At 44.7% G+C, this 20,870-nt stretch overlaps 1 protein-coding gene across 1 annotated transcript in view; it reads right to left on the bottom strand.

Annotated features, from left to right (window-relative positions):
• Positions 1 to 20,669, bottom strand: part of mef2aa (myocyte enhancer factor 2aa) — a gene marked incomplete at its 3' end in the record, with an annotated part of 63,341 nt that extends 42,672 nt beyond the window's left edge. Inside the window, exons 1-2 of the mRNA XM_080538788.1 lie at positions 20,550 to 20,669; positions 3,980 to 4,230 (exon numbers count right to left, since the gene is read on the bottom strand). Coding sequence (XP_080394914.1) covers positions 3,980 to 4,033 — 54 coding nt within the window. The 5' untranslated portion in view covers positions 4,034 to 4,230; positions 20,550 to 20,669. The remainder of the gene's footprint in view (positions 1 to 3,979; positions 4,231 to 20,549) is intronic.
• Between the last annotated feature and the right edge of the window lie 201 nt (positions 20,670 to 20,870).

Below are 20,870 nucleotides of genomic sequence, written 5' to 3'. Positions count from 1 at the left end.
TTTTAGCTGCGCTTTTCTTTATTCTCTCTATTCTCTATCAACAAGGTTTTCTACCTGTTAAAAAATAATGGCTTTGGGTCCAGAGCTTTTAGGGAGAGAGAGGGATGAAATATAGAGGGATGTGCAGCTCTGTTCCCTGGTGTAAGAGAGAGAGAGAGAGACAGAGAGAGAGAGAGAGACAGAGAGAGAGAGAGAGAGAGAGAGAGAGAGAGAGAGAGCGAGAGTGCAGCGCTATGCCCATGAGCATGCGACGTGCTCGAGCCAAATTCAGAGTGAGCCACAGCAAGGGCAGGCAACCCTCCACCCAGCAGCAAAATCATCAAACTTTTAATGACTTGGGCAATTACCCCCGGTGAGCCTGCTTAATGGCATCCAGAGGACGTCGTTAGACACGAGGAGCTACGCTACGCTACATGCTGCTCACTGGGCCGTTCAGCCAGCCCTCCGCTACGAAAAAACAAGGCCACACTGTACCTTCTACCACCAACCCCCAAACCAACGCGTCTCCTTTCTCACCGGATTTCGGAGCAAAAAAACGGTCAAAACAACAATCAATTCTCATGAAACCGTTTTGGGAGGCTACTGATATAATCAAGACCCATTCTTAGTCCAGGGAATAATCAAAGAGATATGACCTGGCAGACTCTCCCTAACAAGACAGGTGTGTCATAACAATGTCATAATTGCAGGCTTCCCGCAGCTGAGCAGATTGACTAGCAGGGCAGAGGATGGGACGGATCTCGTCGAGTGATTCTGTGGTCTAGTTCCATTGCAGCATTCCACCCTTACACAGGTTTGGTATTAGCACGTCAGCTAGACTGCAGCTGGTGAGGAGGCAGGCTGATCCTCGTCCTGAACACCTAGTACAGGTACGTGCGCAGTGCCATCTTTCTGTATGCATGACAGGGCATCTACCAACTTCATTTTTCATACAGCTATGAAGGCACATACTGTAACAGATCTGGAGTGGGGGGGGGGGGGGTAATACTGTAGAATAATGCCTGGTGTCATGAACTCAAATGGTTCAAAGCGTCTTTGAGTGTCTAGAAAAGCGCTATATAAGTCTAATAATGTATTATTATTATTATTATTATTATTATTATTATTATGAAAATCACCACAGTACCACACAATGCATCACTACCTACGGTATTATACGGCTTTGGCTTGAACGGGGGACTGTGTCGAGAAGTGGAAAGAAAGTAAGCCTTTCAAAAGTGAAAACTGAATGAATATCAAACAAATTGCACTCTTTATGTCCTAACGACGCCTCGGTTCGTGCTTGGGCTCTCGAGGCTAATCCATTTGTTTTGATAGATAGCGCAATTACCGACCTCCCAGCCCACGCCACACTTTGGTCTGTAAATCCCGAAAGGTCAACAGCCCCTTTCCAGAGCACTTGTCCCAGGGATGATGCAAGCGGAGGAGGAGCCCCCCGCTGTCCCCGTACAGCGCCCTGTATTACCACACTGTTTAATTAGCCCACTTAAGGCGGTTCTTTCATTTTAATGCTATGAATACGGATTGCTGGCGGCGAAGCCGGGCAGATAAAAGATTCTAATTGTCTTCCTACAATGGGGCCCGGATGCTAATGGCCATTCCCCCTTGGTTAGGAGCACACCCCAGGGAGACGATTGCTGTGTGCTTCATGGTCCGTGGAGGGGAGATACACACACACACATCAAATTATGGCGAGGCTTTATTTTAGCAGCCACTCACAGTGTATTCACAGTGGCCTATTCTCATATACGGAGTGAGTCTGCTGAGGCAGCTAAACCCACTCCTAATGGTAGCCCGGTGCCTGCACTCCACTGATAACCCCTTTCTGTGAGATGAAAAAGTGTGACATTTCAAATCTGATGGGAAAGACTAGACCTGAAAGACACATTCATTATGGAGCTACCGCGCTTTTTTGGGGGGTCTTTTCTGCTCAACCTTTTCTGTAAAACAATAAGCTTATTACCCCCCCTTGGAAATGTACCACACCTATAATCACCGTGATCTTTACAGGTTACCGCCGGCTTCGCCCGTTCGGCAATCGGGAAACAACCTGATTCATGACGTCATGCCTGATTTTCTTTTTCTTTTTTTTGGGTTTCCTGCTGATGTCACAGGTCAGTGCAGATGGTGCAGAACAGAATCCTCCGCGCGCTCCCGAAGTAGACGGCTCTGCTTTCCCCTGGCCTCCTGTTTGGATCCCACCCAGAGCCAGGTGTTATGCTGATAATTGGCCCATCGTCTGGATTTTTGTTTCTCACTTGGCTGAACTGCTACCCACACAGTAACTGTCAGAGACATGGGGGGAGTAGAGTAGCAGGGCTGGGGCCAGGAGGCCACATGTTATCACCCTCAGGAGACAGAGCACAACCTCAATTATCTTTCTGTGTGCACGGCGGGAAAAAAAATAAAGTTTCACCCGCGAGAGAGTGCAAATGAAATTCGGAGAGAGTGTGAATGTAGGATACATAAAGAGATCCTTGATCCAAGAAGACTGCCTCTCTCTCCGTTAACGGAGATGGAGTATTCTGAATAAAAAAAACGGAATGAAAAAAGATGACTTCCTGCTGGTATCGTAGGACCTGATGATAAATCATGTTCAACATCTCTAGTCGTACTGCGATACGGACAAGCGTCCTCGACGGAGGGACGGGCCGTTCCGATGAGAAACTGCCATTTTGTCTTCCCGTATGTTTTAGGTCAATAAGACAGTGGTTGTCCAGACAGAGACAGAGGCCTGGGCTGTGCTGTGTTGTGTTGTGCTGTTTAGGAGGGGGGTTTATATTTAGAGAGCGCAGACAGGGTAAATTCCAAGTCTTTTCTGTGGCTGGCCTGAGCCGTGGCACCGCTGCGCCGGGGAGAGAAGGGTGCTGTGTGTCCTGCCGACCCACCCTGCTAATGAGAGGGTGCTGTGGTACAGTGGCTGCTCCTAATTACTACCAAGCAGCTGCAACCGCATGGAGTGGGGAGCGAGGGGCCCGACCGGGTCGAGGGACAAGCCCTCCAGTGTGGAGAGGCCGCAGGCAGCCCACTTCGCCCCACTCGCCCCCTCGCTCACTCCCACGCTAAACTGCCCCCACTGCAGCCTAGTGCTACTGCTGCTGCTGCTGTTGCTGCTGCCTCATCAAGTTCTCTGGGCTGAAATTGCAGGGTGGCGGGGGAATCATGTCTGTAAATATGGCTGCACTGACAAAAAATGTCATGGTCCCTGTTTATCTCACTGAGCCTTCGGGGACGGAGGTTTCTTCTGGTTAGAGTCCTGAGTTCTGGTTAGAGATGACAGCAGCAGAGTTCAGCTCCATACACTAGATGAGGATGGGGATACCGCTACACAGAGGTCGTCTCACTACCCCAAATACAAGCCGATACGTGAAACGGCCTCTCTCGTTAACTTCACGGCCTCCCGCTTATCAATCAGTATAATGGATTAGGTTTTGTTTTATTTCGGCATCTGTTCTGATCGACTGCGATAAGACAACGAAACAAAATGCATTGACTGTTACGGAAATGAGGCTTCGGGGCACATACTCAGTTGAAATGATCATTACTTTGTTTTCTTGTTTTAATTTATTTCCCCCCCGAAAACAATTGATATGTAGAAAATCAATCTCAATATGGGATATAAACATGATCCTAGTTAAGCCTGCTCATCCAATCTTTTATCAACAAACATCCCGAGGCATATACTTGTGAAAGCCCTAGTGAAAACCCCTACACGGGATGGTAATTCACTCTGGGACATCGGTGCTCTCCCAAATACGAATGGTTGCTACGCTTCTATAAAAGAACACACAGAACTGTGTTGACAGTGGAACTGTTTGACAGTGGAACCGATGTGTTTAGCTCCACAGTGGACAAGACTGTAGGCCTCATTTAGTTGAGTGGGTGGTGGGAGTACCCTTCCTCCGATCTGCTTGTGTGTGGAGAGACGTTTCCTAATGTCGGGCCAAGCCGCGGGGAGGAGGAGGGGGATGACACTGACCTGCCTGTTCCTCTCATCCATGATCCGGGTGATCTGTATCTTCTTCCGTCCCATGTCTGCGTCCTGTCCGGTCTCTCTGACACCTCGAGAATATCAGAAAAAACAACCGAGCTTGTCCTCCTTCTCTCTCCTAGCACATTGTACAACACTCTCGCTCTTCTCTCTCGCTCTTCGTGCTTTCTCTTCCTCTCTCTCTCTCTCTTTCTCTCTCTCTCTCTCTTATCGCTGTCCTTCTCGTGACCCACCGCAATCTGCAGAGAGAGGTAAGAGAAATAGAAGAGAGAGAGAAAGCGAGAGAGAAAGAGAGAGAGAGAGAGAGAGAGAGAGAGAGAGAGAGAGAGAGAGAGAGAGAGAGAGAGTTAACAACATACACAGTGATTTCTGCTCAGGCACATCAAAGCAAGGCAAGGCTGCTCTGTGTTCCATTCCCGACACATCCAGAGAGTGAGAGCCAAGCACATGATGACTCTTATCTCCCCACCTGCCCCTCCACAGCATCTGGAGACATTGGGAGAGGGCCTCTCACACTCAAGAGGGGAAAACTGTGAAAAATGCTCAACGCAAGTCAGTTATTTATCTGTGCCTGACTTTTGAATGGAGGCCTGATTTAGAACCATGGATAAAGAGGGACTTTTTTTCAAGGGAATTTTTTCCCTTTTATGTGAAGAATTAGTCAGTTGATCTGTTGCTCTTATCGAGTTGCTGTTATATCTGTGTAATAACATTGAAATGATCGCACTATAATCAAGTTGGAGTTTTGCGCTTTTTTGGGGGGGTTCCTGAAAAAGTGAAATAGGGACTGTTTGTGATTACAAAAATTGCTAAACTCCCCTATATAATATCAGTACAAAACAATGACCAAATTGCTACATAACAACATATCCATGTCCCTCTCTCATACACCTGCAGTCAGTAGATGATGGTCCCCACCCTGCCTGAAGAGACAGAGCATGTTTCATTCTTCCTCTCAATTGACCCAGGCTGCTGGTAGCTCTGCTCTCAAGATGATTAAGAGTGCACCGGAGTCTCAGGTTGAGACTTGAGTTGAAATCCTCTGGAGGTGGATGAGGCCGGTGGATTTCTAGGTGAGAACAGTGTGTAACCTGGCCACTGGTGGAGAGCGCGGCAGGCCCCCAGGAGAGGCCCGGCTCTGCCCTGTAGCTTTGCCCTGACCCTGCTCCTCTGCTCTGGGAGAGAGATCGTCCTCTCCCTGGGGTGGTCATCCATCAGTGGAGACTCAGACGTAGATGAACTAGCAGAATAGAAAAACGCCTATACATTCCTCAGAGCCCAACCTCTGTGTGAGGATAACATCTCAGGCTACAGCCAAGGTCCCAACCAAGACACAGTCAGCATTATAGACTACAATACTACATTGGTTACAATAAAAACCATCAAAAACAATGAGCTACGAGAGCCAAAGAGCAGATTTTTGAGAATTGACAAGGAACCTGAAAATGACCAGTTATGCCGGCAAACAGTAATTTGAGGTCTAGAAACACTGGTATTATAGTGTCTAGCTGTCTGAATCTAACCTCCACTGTAGGCAAACTTGACTGAGTTCACCTTGCCAAACAACCCACGCATGGCCATCCAGAGAAGGAAACTAACCACGCAAAACCCCATGAAGAATTTCCCTACACCACATCATAACAGGCCGGTGAGAACGACAGTGTTCTCTTGCATTCACCATTTCCAAACACTCATACAGTACTGACAGTTATTCTACTGTGTGTGTGTGTGTGTGTGTGTGTGTGTGTGTGTGTGTGTGTGTGTGTGCGTGTCCGTGCATGTGTCTGTCTGTCTGTCTGTCTATCTGTCTGTCTCTTTCTATCTTTGTCTGTCTGTTTCTAATTTTGTCTGTCTGCTTCTATGTCTGTCTGTCTGTCTGCCTGTCTGTCTGTCTGTCTCTTTCTATATCTGTCTGCCTGTTTCTATGTCATCTGTCTCGTTCTATGTATGTGTGCCTGGTTCAATGTCTGCCTGTCCTTTTCTATGTCTGTCTGTCCATTGCTTGACACTGGCTGGTGCAACTGTATACTGAAGCCAGCAAATAAACACCCATTTCACCATTTTGCTAAATAGTCAGAGGAGCTGTCAAAGCAGTCCAGGACTCTGCAGATATAAAGGCGTAATGTACTGTGTCATGGCATTTCTGTTATATAAATATGAAATGACAAGCTGAGGTCCCTCAGACACCAGGTGTGCTGCACTGTGCTCGATAGAGCCACTGACTGACGTCAAGATGAACACAAGCTATTTCCTGTTACAGTGTTGTATCTGTTAGTTCCGTTTCTTTATTTCCACTTTATATTTCGATGGCTTGTGCCTTTTTGCGTTTCTCAAATGATGGTATTGTGTAGAACTGTCATTGTTAATGTATGCCTTAGGTCTTTGTAATGTAGCTAATATTGATGCAAAGAGTAGGCTACTCATGAAACAAACAAATGTCTATGTCTGGAAATTAGTGGCTGACCTTTAATAATGTGTTTCCTTATAACCATATCATGTATTGCGGCTCAGAGTCAATTATGGAATCGAAACACCTTTTCACCTACTGTAACTGCCTACACATATCTGCGTGTTTAGTCCAACGTCTAGACTGAGAAGACATGTCGAACTCATACGGGGATGTTGTCCTGATGTGTGTTCTGATCTTGAGTGGAGGGTACAGTAACAGAGAGAGGCAGAGAGTGCTGCGGTGGTGTGAGGAGTTCTCTCCTAATCTCAGTGGCAGAGCGGGGCAGCGGGATGCAGAGTTACACTAAACCCTGCTGGATTACCGGAGCACGTGGACACTGGGAGCTCGGCCCGGAGTGGCCAACGCTGCAGCGTGTGAAGGACTCTGGCTCGCGGCTGGTACGGCCTGAACACAGGTAGACCTCCATACAGGTAGACCTCAAAGGCTTGCTAATATCATGCTACGGTTAGGGTTACCGCCTCCCACTCTCGTCGTTCTGAAGTCAACGTACGCAAATCTCGGGCCGTGAAATCTCCAGGTTCATTATGGTGTCTATAAGACGAGGTCAACGGGTCGTTCGGGTCAACGATCCCTTTAAATGTTATTGAATGAATGAATGTCGCTTAATGAAGGTTGATAAGATTACTCGATTGATTAAACCTTGTTTGTTAAGTGCCCGAAGAACATCGCGGCACGTGACCGTTTTACTCTTTAGAAGACCTTGATACTGTACACCTGGACCACTTTGATTTAAACCAGTCCAGCACTTCTGAAAGGTGCTTACCAAACGTTTGTACCACAGGGATCAATGCACGGGGAATATGTCTGTATAGGAGAAACCACATCGGCTTGACGTGAAAATCAATACTACATGTCCCACCGAATGTGCAGACGACACCAAGCTACACTCACAAGCCCCCTAGGAACCTCTATGCGTGCGTAGTGAAGCTGTGGAGACCCAGTGTGTGGAACCGGTGGTGTGTGTATAGTTCACTGGTACAGTGATTTATAGAAAGGAGAAGGATTTGGAACACTTTGGCTCAGTGCTTTACTGACCCTCCCCTGTGTGTGTGTGTGTGTGTGTGTGTGTGTGTGTGTGTGTGTGTGTGTGTGTGTGTGTGTGTGTGTGTGTGTGTGTGTGTGTGTGTGTGTGTGTGTGTATGTGCGTGCGTGCGTGCGTGCGTGCGTGTGTGTGTGTGTGTGTGTGTGTGTGTGTGTGTGTGTGTGTGTGTGTGTGTGTGTGTGTGTGTGTGTGTATGTGCGTGCGTGCGTGCGTGCGTGCGTGTGTGTGTGTGTGTGTGTGTGTGTGTGTGTGTGTGTGTGTGTGTGTTTGTGAGACAGGCCCTGTGAGAGTGAGGCCAGAAGTACAGTAGCCGCACTCTCTCTGCCTCTCTGTCTGTCTGTCTGTCTGTCTGTCTGCTCCCGTGAGACAGGCCACTGGAAGACCAGGGGGACTAGGGAGGGGGGGGGGGGTTGGTGATGAGGTTGGCCCTTTCACACTCAATAAAACATGCTCAACTCTGACTGTAATTACTGAACACAGCACATCCTCCCCTCTGCCAGTAAGCCTGAATAAGCCCTGCATGTAGTCACAAAGCTGTAGCATTAATGTACTTAACCTTACATTTACATGTCAAACTGTTGTCCTACACAGAATATGACAGAATGTACTGTACTCTAGCTTTGTCTTAGACGGTTTATTTCATACATGGAGGATGAGACCAGATGTTATGTAACTGGACCTGTCACAATTTCAACATTAGGTCTATGATTCCACTGCTTTATATCCAATCCAAATGAGCAGGCTGAAGGTAGAATTATCTACCTTTAATAATCCAAGACAAACGGCTTGAGGAGCTTAAAATCCATGACAGTACTTAAATCATCCTCACTTCAAAGATGATTTACTCTAAAAATGCATGTACTATGACTATAAGTACAAAGGTCCATCGTTCTAACAAAGTCCGGAGCATAGCCATGACAGTTCATCTTCCTGTGTGTAGCCACCAAGGCCTCAGTATCCTACTAACTTCCTGTCTCTCCACTTCCTGTTTTTCAGGACCCTTATAAATGCCCACTACCAAAAAAAAAGAGAGAAAAAAAAGGAGAGGGAGTGTGTCTAGGGGACACCCCTCCTCTCTGATGTTTCCCCTTGTTTACCTTCCTGACTGTAACTTTGAGACTAAACAACAACAGACAATTCTCTGTGTGTTCATGGTGTTTACAGTGAAGGTGATTATACAGGCTGGGCACAGACACATTGTACTGCCAAGCACTCAGCCACTTTCAATTTAATTACAAGTCAGGACTTTTTTTCCTTGTTATGGCCAGAGCTGATAATGAGTTAAAAACTGAATGATGAATCACTGAACACACTAAATGAGCACGTTTAGCACTGATTAAACAGATGAATCCTGAACAAGAAAACAACCGTGTGAATAAAGGTAAATTGATGTGGGGGGGGATAATCTGAAATAATTCCCATTTTCTTACTGAATGAACCGACAAATTGAAAGCGTGAGTGAGTCCAACGGCTCGGTTCCAGTTTGGGGAGCATTAAGTGGAATTGGGACATTGGGAAAAGTCCAGTAAAATCTCACAGTTCTGCTGCTTCATTTCAATGAGAACCTTAACATAAATGCATTAACACACTCAACTCTTTGTTCCGTCTTTTCCTGGGGCTGCTCTGTACCTGTAAATGGGGCTGTTGGCCTGGGGGTGGGTGGGTGGGGGGGGGGGACGAGAAGGCAAGCCAGTGTCTCCCACTCCAACACTTCCCTTTGTGAGAGCATGCTTATCTCATGCTCCAGCAGTGAAACGGAGGATTGTGGCCCCAGCAGCATCACTAGAGTTAATGTCTCCTGATGCTAATCTGACACACCGCTGATCCTTCAACAACCACTTTCTCCATTCCTTTCCCTCTCTCTTTCTCTTTCTCTCTCTCACTCTGTAAATTCCCTCACCTCTGTTTCCAAGGCAACTAATGAGATATAATTAATAAGATCTACCGAAGGAGTGTCTGAACAAAAAAAAGAAAACGAGTGAGAAAGAGGCTTTGAGAAAGCGAGCTAGCTTCACATGTGTGCCCGTATTGGACTCTCTACAGTATGTTAACTTTCTTTGTGAAATATAGCCTGGGGTGACATTATCTGCATAGACAATGACTTCGAAAAACAGTTATGAGAGCCTAAGACGATTACTATATGAGCACCATGACTTTGTTATAGAGAACATTACATTACACATGTAATTTTCAGAAAAGATAAACCTTCAGGGAAAACTGAAATACGTAGATTCTTCCGTTGGTATCTGTAAGTCTTACATTAATTCCATGCTTTCATTTTTGGATTAAACAGATTCACATGAATGACAAGTGATACAAGTGAAAGCTTTACTCTGAGGAGGTTTGAATACGGTAAAGAGCTTTGATAGCCACACAATTAGCTATGAAACCAAAAAAAAAACTAAGTGAAAAAGCTCTCAATAAGAATGCTATTAATGGCCTGCATTTTCAGGACTGGTATTAGATATTCTTTAAATTACCTGGAGATACTTAGAAACTGTACTTATGTTTTGTCAATATCTGACTCAAAAGTTGGACGGTACACCAAGGGTTAAATGGTGACTCACAAAATCAATTACCACAGCATATCTGACATACCAAGCTTCAATAGCGAAGTACAATGGTTGATTAAGACTCCCTTTTGCCTGCTGGAACATTGCTATTTCCCTCAGTACAAGCTGTATCTTGTAACGTCTTTCTTTGGTTTTAGTTTGTCCTCTTGATCAAGTGTCTCAATAACACCAAAAATAGATGACTGAATGTATTCAGTATACACTGGCCAACCGTACTCATGTCATTCAAGAATTGCATATAGTCTTTGGCTAAAAGAGGACGACAATGACGCAGAACTAGCGAGTGAGTGGTTTTCTATATCTATGTTCTATATCTATATCTATGGTTCAATATCTATGTCTATGGTTCTATATCTATGTTCTATATCTATATCTATGGTTCTATATCTATGTTCTAGGAAGGAATCGGGCAGTAAGTGGTTAATCTGCCTTGATGATAGCTACAGTACCTCCCAGCAACTCTCTACTGACCCAGCTGTAATCTCACCTCAGATCATCGCAAGTTCAAACAATCATCAGTCCTGCTAGCACCTAACCTATACTGGGACGAATGGTTCTGCAGAGAGGGGACATGGAGACAGAAATCTACTTATCGCCTCCAAAATGACATCATAAGAAAAACCCCCATAGGATGAAGCTGCCCTTGCTTCTATGCTCGCTTTAGGCCACCTCATATACCATCCACCAATAAATCCATTGACATGGACATGTGCAAAAACGGATCTCTTTATCAGACAGGTAGATTACCTTGATAATATCTTTATATAAACAGTATATTCATGTATCCCCAGTATTGAGTGTGTTTCAAGATATGGTATGTCAAAGGGTGGGTAATATATTTCTATAACAACACAAAACAATGGACATGAGATGCTGACAGTGAAATGGACGGGTATAACCAGACACCCTCACGCTCACACGGAAATGTCAGGGGATGGGGAGGACTACAGTAGGCAAGGTGACTTTGACAAAAAATGCCTTGGGGTCCGCGAGAAAAAGCCATTGACTTGACTTAAATATTGCGTCCTTTTCCTGACTTATCACCGTATTGAGTCCTAAAAAACGGAATAGACATTTCCCTTTGGCTTGAAGGCACAAGTGAGAGGAAACTAAGGCCAGTAAGACAACTTCAACCAGCAGGAGACACGATCACTGCCAACGTTTTACACCACAGCCTCTTTACCCTGCAGACACAGTCAGTCACACTCAACTGTAGATGTCACTTCTACAGACATGACACCCAAGTTCATTCAATGGAGCCTGGTAAATGTTGCAGTCAAAACAGATGTTGTTGTAGTAGCGCTTGTCTGAGAGTGTGTTGGGTGGATGTGTGTGTGTGTGTGTGTGTGTGTGTGTGTGTGTGTGTGTGTGTGTCAGTGTGTGTGTGTGTGTGTGTGTGTGTGTGTGTGTGTGTGTGTGTGTGTGTGTCAGTGTGTGTGTGTGTGTGTCTGTGTGTGTGTGTGTGTGTGTGTGTCAGTGTGTGTGTGTGTGTCTGTGTGTGTGTGTGTGTGTGTGTGTGTGTGTGTGTGTGTGTGTGTGTGTGTGTGTGTGTGTGTCAGTGTGTGTGTGTGTCTGTGTGTGTTAACTTTAGGGAAATATGATATGGAAATAGGAATAAAACCTTGAGATGGAGGAAGAATCTCCTAACCACCCCCACCCCCCATCCCCCACCTCTTTGGTCGTGTGCGGTAGCAGTGTTGTAACATAATTACTGCTGGGACACTTCTATTCCCAATGATCCATTTGCGTCAGTCAGGTTTTCAAGCCCAGCCGATGAATGGATTCTCAGTTTCTCAAGGATAAAGAGATGACCCTCTCCCAACAGTTATATCTATTTCATGTGGAGAGGCCACACTCCTCCTCCTCCTCCTCCTCCTCAAGGTGCATCTCCTGATGCTAATTGTAGTAAAACTTTTATGAATCAAGAAACAGATGATAATTCTATTGATGCAAGCTTAGAGTAATGAATTATGCTTCATTAAAAATGCATGCTGTTGGTAATCGAGAAATCCAAGATACAGTATGCATCGCAGTTCTGCAAGAAAATTGGCAATGCCCTTTTGAAACGTGCTCAAGTACACATTTATGTGTCATTCAGATTGTCCACTTCTGGTAAACAACTAAAATACTTGATTTGTGAAAATTGATATTTCAGAATATAGACCAAATCCCAAATGAATGTAGACTTTTGAGATAGTAAGAAATGTAATCAACCTAATGATGTCATCCGACAAAAGTACGAGAAGACTGGTGTCTAACCACTCACTTCAAATTAACAGTACCAATCTAACAAACTCACAACTCTATCTCTGAGCAAAACCCTACCTCATCACCAACATTCTTTATGACAGTATGTCAATTTCACAAGCACATTTCTTGACAGGAGTTAGCATCAGAATGTGACACTCTTTCTGGATGAGCACTTCAAGTGTCACAAGGCACCTAAATTGTCATTCTAAATTCATTCCCATAAAGTTACAGACATGACAGGTCACAGAGTTGACATCATTGAAAAAGTCTTCTTTCACAAAAACATGCATATTTTCTTCAACTTTAACTTCTTTTTTTAAATGACAACTTTTCAGGGATATTTCAAGAAGGAAAATTATCTAACACTTGCAGTCTCATACATAAACACACCCATACACAGTAATACCCAAATATACTGCATCCTCAAAGTTTGCATGACAGCACTCTGTGGACTGGTAGTCAGATGTGGTGGTATGTGTCCATTTGCATGGTTGTCCATCATCAGAAGGACTTTTCACCAGGGAGAGATAATCACGCCAACGCAGAGGGGAGCGACAGCCCCCCCCCCCCCATTTCCCCCCAGGCACCCTGCAAGCTGTGTTAAGTGGCATGGCAGCCTTTTGATGTTACACAGACCGCAACTCAGAAATGGTAAACAGCACAGATGAATCAAGATCTTCCTCCTGGGGGAATCCGCTGTGTAAGGATATTAAGGACGTCATGCATTCATGTGTCTCGGCAGCACCACATTTAGCCTCTTTCATCGCCTGCTCTGAATTCACCCAATATCAAAATTAGACATGCAGATTCATTTTGGATATGAACAAGTTGTTTGAACAACAGTGGGCATATTTAACAACGTAAACAGAAAGAGGAGTACAGAGATAGTAGTGTGTGTTACACACATCCTGCATTCTGTCTGTCGGCCGTTGGTGTGTTCCGTCCTGACCAACAGAGCACTGGTGTTTCTTTTAATGGAAAGAAATGTTTAAAAATGGCTCAGAATAAATATTTGATTTTCTTTTCCCATTTTTCTCTTCCTCTCCATCCCTCTGTCCCACAGTGTTCCATTACATAAAAGGTTTATGCAATCCAAGCGGCATGGTTGGTTATGACTCATAATAACTGTGAAAGGTTGAGCATTGATTTTTTTTTTTTTATACTTGTTAAAACCAGTCTAGTGATTTTACAAAGACCAGAAGACAAGATAAAGCTGCAGCTTTCTACTGGCCCAAAAAAAGGAAATCGTAAATATTACAAAAACGGTATATCCCTGAATTTCCAATTCTCCAATTGTCAATTTTATGCTATCTTTGTGTGCGCTTGATCCAATGCATATGGAGATAAAGTAAAGATGCAGAGATGGTAAACATGTTACCACATTATTTAGGCACCAGGGTGAGTTTTAGGTCGGATGCTATATTATATATATTAATATTATTAATATTGAAACACCAAGTCGAAGCCGAGTAACAATTTTCACTTTAAAATATAGATGTGCTATTAGCCTACATAAAGGTCTGCTTGGCGCAGGACTGGTGTTTATGCAATGGAAGTTGGAAAGTGGGCATCCTTGGAAACTCAGTTCTCAAAAAGGACAAAAAGGACAAAAGATGTGTTCCTGAAGTAATTTCTGTTGTACAGTACCAATACTTGCTATTAGTTTCTCAGAACATTGACTCTGAACCAAACACAAGACAATTCCCTAGCTAATCTAAACTAACTAAGATCAATCATTTCGAAGTCATCTAAGCATGTATTCCTAAATAAACCAAATCAACATAGGCCTACAAATATTATGAATATTCAGGTTTTTCTAAAAGATCTGTCGATGGACCTATCGCTAAGCCACGCCCCAAAATAGAAATTGTCCAATCATATCACAGCAAAAGTCACTACAGGCAGAAAACTCGCTAATATCTGATGGTGAAAAGCTTCTAGACAAAATATTCTGGACATTTTTTAAAAACGTGTCTATTACTTGCTGTGGTAAATCAGAAATAAGAAATTTGCCAACTCCCGTCATTGGAAGTCATTGAATGTCATTCAGTCACGGTCGGTCAGTCAGTCACTGTCAGTGAAGCGTTGTTTGTTTGTCTGAGTTTTCAAAGGGGGCGTGGCTTAGCGGTAGGTCTATTGAACTGTTATAGGTACATACACACGTCCATTCAAGGACAAGGAGACTGAAAGCTCATCTACTGTACTGAGTCTCACTCACAATTTGCATGTTTTATTTTCTACTTTGGAATTCACTCCCGACTTTCTAAAGGTCTTCTACCACAGTATACAAATCCCATTATTTTATATAGGGTAGACAAACTGTAGTAGTCAGACAGAAAATCTGCCTTATATCAAATAAGTATAACCAAATGTGCATTTATGCATAGTATGCCCACTAATTCACTCAAACATAATATGAACACACACACACACACACACACACACACACACACACACACACACACACACACACACAAACCCACAGGCCTTGCTGCCTGCCTCTCCAGGAATCTTTTCAGCCCAACTGTTCCCTGATAGCCTGTGGCTCTGACTGAGGCCCAGTTGCTGGTGACGGATGCCTCTCCCCCCATGCATGGTCTGAACGGTGTTGGCAGCTGGACCAGTGACAGGGAGGCCAAGGGGAGGGGACTTGGGGATGGGGAGCAGCACAGAGTGTGACACATGGCCCAGTCCAGCCGGACAGAGGACAGCTGATACCAGTGGGCTCAGTCTACGGTTTCACCTGGATCAGCAGCAGTGCACGGTAAGGCACAGGGTCTGCTCAGAGGCAGAGAGTGGACTGGAAGATAGGGAAGGAGAGGGAGGGCCACAGACAGCTGGCAGACTCAACACACTCTCACACGGAGGCTTAAGAGAGCTGGGCTCTGGAGACTGAGGGTGAAACGACGGCTGCCAGGAGTGTTTTAATAAAGACCTAAAAATCAATCTTTTGGGGGGGGTCAGAGAAATGCTAAAGGATGCCTCAAGATGGATTGCCTGAATAACAAAGCAGATGACGATCAAATCAGCCCAATTAAACCCTCCATAAAAAATAATGTGTTTAATATATAATTTCATTAAAACCAAGTGATAACCTGTGCCTATTGCTCCCTGTAGGGAGGTGTAATTTATTTATTTTACTACAGGAGTGGTGTAATGTTTTCCCTGACTGGACGCTGCCAGCGCTGTTATGGCTGAGGGATGATGTCATGGCTTGAAAAAGTTACACTGTGACTCGCTGCCCCCGCTTCCACCTCTCCTCATATGGCGGGGGTCAGAACACTGATTCTTTCTACATTGTATGTATGGCACATCGGCGCATACACACTATATAATGGGGTAAATTGATGTGGATACATGGGGGTGGGGTACTGAAGGCCTATTTGCAATTTGACATTGTCAAACAAAAGGGAAGTCGAGACATCTGAATATCAGCGTACACTGATTGCAAGATGTTTATGCAGGGATATAGGATAGAATGTCTGAATAGAACAACTAGTGAGGATATGACAGCATATCCACACACTCCTACACACATCTGCATCTCTGACACCCCCCCCCTCCCTCTGTGTAATTAGCTAGTATATACGTAATCCACGTGTTCCCCTGCTCGACTTTAGAACCTAAGCTACGAGACGATGCACTGTTCCTCCTGCCCCCCCAGCGTTGCCCTCACAGTAGAGAGGGATGGAGCTGTGAGCCCTGGTCTGAGCCCTGGTCTGAGGCCCTGAGATGGACTCATGCAGGGTGTTCGGTCACTTCCCTTCCCTGGCGATGAACATGGTGTGTTGGTGTGTGTTTGGAGGAGAATGGGAATGGCCACACACCCCCCCCCCCCCCCGCAGCTGTGCAGGTCCAGAGGGCTTCACAGGCTGGGAGAATAACAAGGATACAGCAGCAGTCTCTTCCTCCAGCCTACAGGGCCGGTAGGGCCAGTCCAGCTGCAGGAGACAGGACACTTCCCACCACCGGCAGCAGCTACTGGACTTACTGGAGGGAAGAGGGGAGGGGGGCTCCATGTGGACTATGACCTCCACATTATCCATACACCAGCAAATCTGTTTCCTATTCATGAGATCCTTTTTGGACTCAGTTGTATGCAACTGTATGTATCGCTACTGCAAATACTATGGTGAGTAAGGAAAACTATTGGCACTGTTTTAAACTGTTTTGGGGAAAAAACGACAGTACCAGTCAATGGGAAAAGTGTGTCCAAACTTTTGACTGGTGCCGTATGCCCAAATTAGATATGTTACACAACCTCGTGAAGTTGACCCAAGGAATGGTGACAGGCTGACCCTGAGTGAGGTCTGACGTCAGAATCAGGTTCATCAAGGTGTACTGTACAGCAGAGCTCTCGACGAGAAGAGCATAATGTTTAGAAGAGGCAGTGACAGTGAGGAGAAACAAAACAGATCCACCCCGGGTGTAACCTTTCCTACTGAGGGGGGGAAACATGCTTTGAACTTCCAGTTCTTAAACACACAGTCCAAGCCCGTTCAGACGAAGGGACATGCTAGCCAACTGTTCATCCATGGCATAAACATTGAGTACAAAAAAACTCAACAATGCCTACCCGAAAATCCAGGCTTCCCATGGGGGCCCAGCTTTTTAATAATGGAGCATGTTAACAATCACAAGAACTCTTTTGATCTGGCAAATTAGATTGTAATGTATTCCTTTGATTTCATTACATTTTTTTTTCGTTCAGTCTCTTTGAAATTCAGTCAAAGTGCAACTCAGCAAAGTGATGTCTTCCTTAACTTCAAGGGAACATTTGTGCCACAATACACATCTATTGAAGCACAAACCATTAGCCTAGTGGTATGTGTTTCAACAGCGCAACAATGTGGCAGCTAATGCATCCTCTGCTATGCGCTATGCAACAGATTTTCAACATTTGTAACACATCCTTGTAAAACGGAAAACAGATAAAACCACAAGACGGTCATGCGTTTGTGTACTAAAAGCATATGACTGAGATGCTTTTCAAAATGACGCGCATAAACAGAAACAACATTTCAACGCCCCAGAGGAAAGTGAGAGATTGGAGACCCTCCACAGCTTCACACCCACGCGGAAGGACGGGTGCCTCACCTCCGCCATACCTCCACCACATTCACAGGTTGACCTCAGAAGCCACACTTACTAGCATGCATCTTCAGCTTAGATTAGAGCCTCAATGATTTGACGTTGAATCTACTCTAAATCCATGGTAAGTAACATTGTTCATCAGTAACTTTGAAGGAGTAAACAGATTAAATCAAATGAAAATGCTTAGTTTTGCTGAAGGGCGAAAAAAGGGCGAAAACCCCAATTTTTCACAAAGAAAACAGATGACATGTACTGTAGCACATAATGAGTGCATGGCCTAGTCCTCTTATTGCCCACCACTTCAGCCAGCAGGCTCTTCTGTTTCTGAACAACATTGCCTTGGTGGTTGGCCCTAATAGGGTACAACACTAGCACTGTGTTTACCTACAATATTTCCATATGGACATAAACAAAACTGTGCCGATTATACTACTAACTGTACTACTGTACCTTTGGAACCATATCAGACGCTCAGAATGTCCTTTGGATTCAGTAATTGCAGAGGTGCAAGGCCATAATAAAACATTGAGTCGTCATGACTTGACCAATTACAGCTGTTGTTGGCTTCTTCAACTTCAACAACAACAACAACAACAACAACAAAGACATTATTTACTACTCTGTGTTGACTTGTACTCTTAACCCTGTGTGGGCCAGTTCAGTTGGACTGTGGGAGGGGGCAGGGGACGACGACGACGACGACAATGATCGTAGTGGTGAAAGAGGATTAACTGCAGATTTAGGCTGTCGCTTTGGTTGAGGATCTTACTGCTGATTCTCAAGTACGGCCAGAGAGCTGAGGGGGTAGGGGACAGACACCTCCACCAGGGCTCGCAGGGGAAGGGCAAAGAAGACAGGAAGAGGCTGTGGATCCTTAAGCCGCTCTGCCCTGCTCAGCAGTACATGTGCTGAGTGGGCCTTATGGGGTGGCTTACCACCAGAGGTCACAGCCAAGGGCAGGACAGTTGAAAGGTCACTGTTAGCTGCCTCGCTAGACAAACAGTTCATCAGTTGAGTTGTACGCACACTCATGTGTATCTTATCTTAGAATCAGGGTTTTTCCAGCTGTTAGAGGGTTTGAAGCCACGGCAATTTGAGGATTTGATAACTAGGTCAGTGCTAATAGTACAAATGCTGCTTTGTTGACAGTGAAATAACAGGTTGATATTATGGGAAATACTAATCTAAGACATTTGCTTTCCTACGTACTTAAACCATCTATGCCATCAAACAAATAGAGAGAATAAAGCGCTCCTATCTTATGGATTCCACTGTCATTTTCCAGGGAATAGATAGATATTCCTGAGCCATGAAAAAAAAAGATTTTTTTTCTTTTTTCCATGTAATGCGAGAGAGCCAAAGTACATAAAGCTGACATGCATCTAATCGGATAATTCACATAAGTTCATGTCTAATAATACATATGTGTGTGTCTTTTAATAACATGAACACTGTGCCTAAGTGTCAACATGTGATTTCATAAATATTCGCTTTGAAACCGCACACCCATGTCAAAAAGTATGATGTATTTAGAAAGCGTATGTGGTGTAGTCGCCTGTGCCAGGGTTAATCCCCCAGACCAATGGTTTGTAAGTCATCATCGCGGCACATTAAGGGCCTGCTGCCTAATAAAGTTACAACTGTACCACCTCACAACCTGATAGACGGTTTGATTTGGCACAGTCCACAGAAACCTATTTGCAGGCTAACACAGACTTGGTTGTGTGTGATTAAAGAGGAGAGAGAAAAAAAAGAACAAGGAGCAAATATTTTGATACTAATTCTAAATGATGATTTTCTGTTTTCTGTGTTTGTCAAACCTATCGGTTGGTATCCCGGGCTAACCCATTTAGCATCAATCGTTAGGTGGTGTGGCCTGGCAGTGAGACAGGAAGCAGCCAGAGGGTTTCTGGGTTCGTTCTTGGGTCTGCTGGTTGGGTGACCACTCTACTGTGACACTGTACATTCCTCTAGGTCACAGAGCTGTTCCAACTGCCACACGTAGAGGGGAAGTCAAAGCCGGGCGAATGCAGCGAATAAGTACAGTACCAGTCAAAAGTTGTCCGAACTTTTGACTGGTACTGTACAAAAATAAGACCATTCGTATTCAAGGTTTGCCCTTTCTGTGAGAAAAAAAAAGTATATTTTCGCCCACATCTGTATAATAAAAGTACCCTGAATGTTCTGCCTTAGAAGAGAAAGAGTCTATAGCGGCTACACAAGCAAACTATGGCCAAAAACATTATCTGCTGGGCTCAAGATTCTGCATCCTGCCTCCAGGTCTCACGGGAGAATGCTGGAATCTCCAGTTCGATGATGGTGCTCCAATAAACAATGAATCATGTTGCCGAGAGCATGCGCAACAAGCGCTGTAACAGAGAAGAGGGCGAAGTGTGCTTAAACAGACATCGTGGAGGAAAAGGCTAGTTTGCTCCCCGTCACTGATCTTGAACATAATTGCCAACGTGCCCTCACACCTCACTCTGACAATAAGAGTTGACTTGTTACATGAGCTTACACTCGGGAAGAGCTGCATAATGAAGGATAAACAGTGAGACGGTTACTTGCTCCAATAAGACATAGTTTGATGTGAAGAGATCTAAAGTATGCCGTTTGTTGATACGGTACTTGTGAAGAAGCTGTGTTTTTCTTTGCTTTCACTTTGTTGTTCTACTAATCTATCTAAAGAGAACAGCTCGATTCCAGATTTGATCATCAAATTGATTGATTCCTCAATCTCAAGAAAACAAGGAGTTATTCGTGCAGGGCTCATAAACACTAAACGACATTCGTTACATTTGCTTCCTATCTCTGCCTGGTGAGCCAGCTGCAGTTGACACCAGCTCAGCTCTCAAGTGTAGAGGAAATGCTGTGGCCACAGTTCAATGGTTTAGTGTGGTGAGGTCTACAAGAACTCGGAACAGCTGACACTTTCATGCACCACAACCAGATGGCCTTTATGATTGGTTCAATTTAGCAAAGGACAAGAAAAAGGACCATAATAAAACATAAATGGAGATCAGGCATATGAAATCATCAAACTAAAACATATCACAGTGGGGTGAAGTAAGTTTCCTGAACAGGTAAACATTGATATTGATAGAAGAGGGGGAAGTCAATGTGGCTCACCCAAACTATCAAAGCAGTGATATCCTCTTTATTGGACCAAGGATATCCAGCTCCTGTCTCTCTCTCCTCTTTCCCGTCAGTTCTTCCTTGGTGTTAAGCTTCCTGCTGCTGCGCTTTCCTGGGAGGGGGGAGAGAAAGTGTTTTGCTCGCTCAGTGATTCAGAGGCATGGTGTAAACGCCAGCATTCTCTTTGTGACAACCAGCGTTAATTGCAGATCAGACTCGCCCACACACTCCACATTGCTCGTCTCTGTCTTGGGAAGGAGACCAGGTTGTGATATTCAAGTGCGATGAAGAGCGCAGTGGGAGACACCACAGCCC

The sequence above is a fragment of the Nansenia antarctica genome, assembly GCF_963989245.1.
Source record: "Nansenia antarctica genome assembly, chromosome: 9".
Lineage (NCBI taxonomy): Eukaryota > Metazoa > Chordata > Actinopteri > Argentiniformes > Microstomatidae > Nansenia > Nansenia antarctica.
The sequence above is the reverse complement of the archived record's forward strand: the minus strand, read 5'-3'. Positions and strand labels throughout refer to the sequence as shown.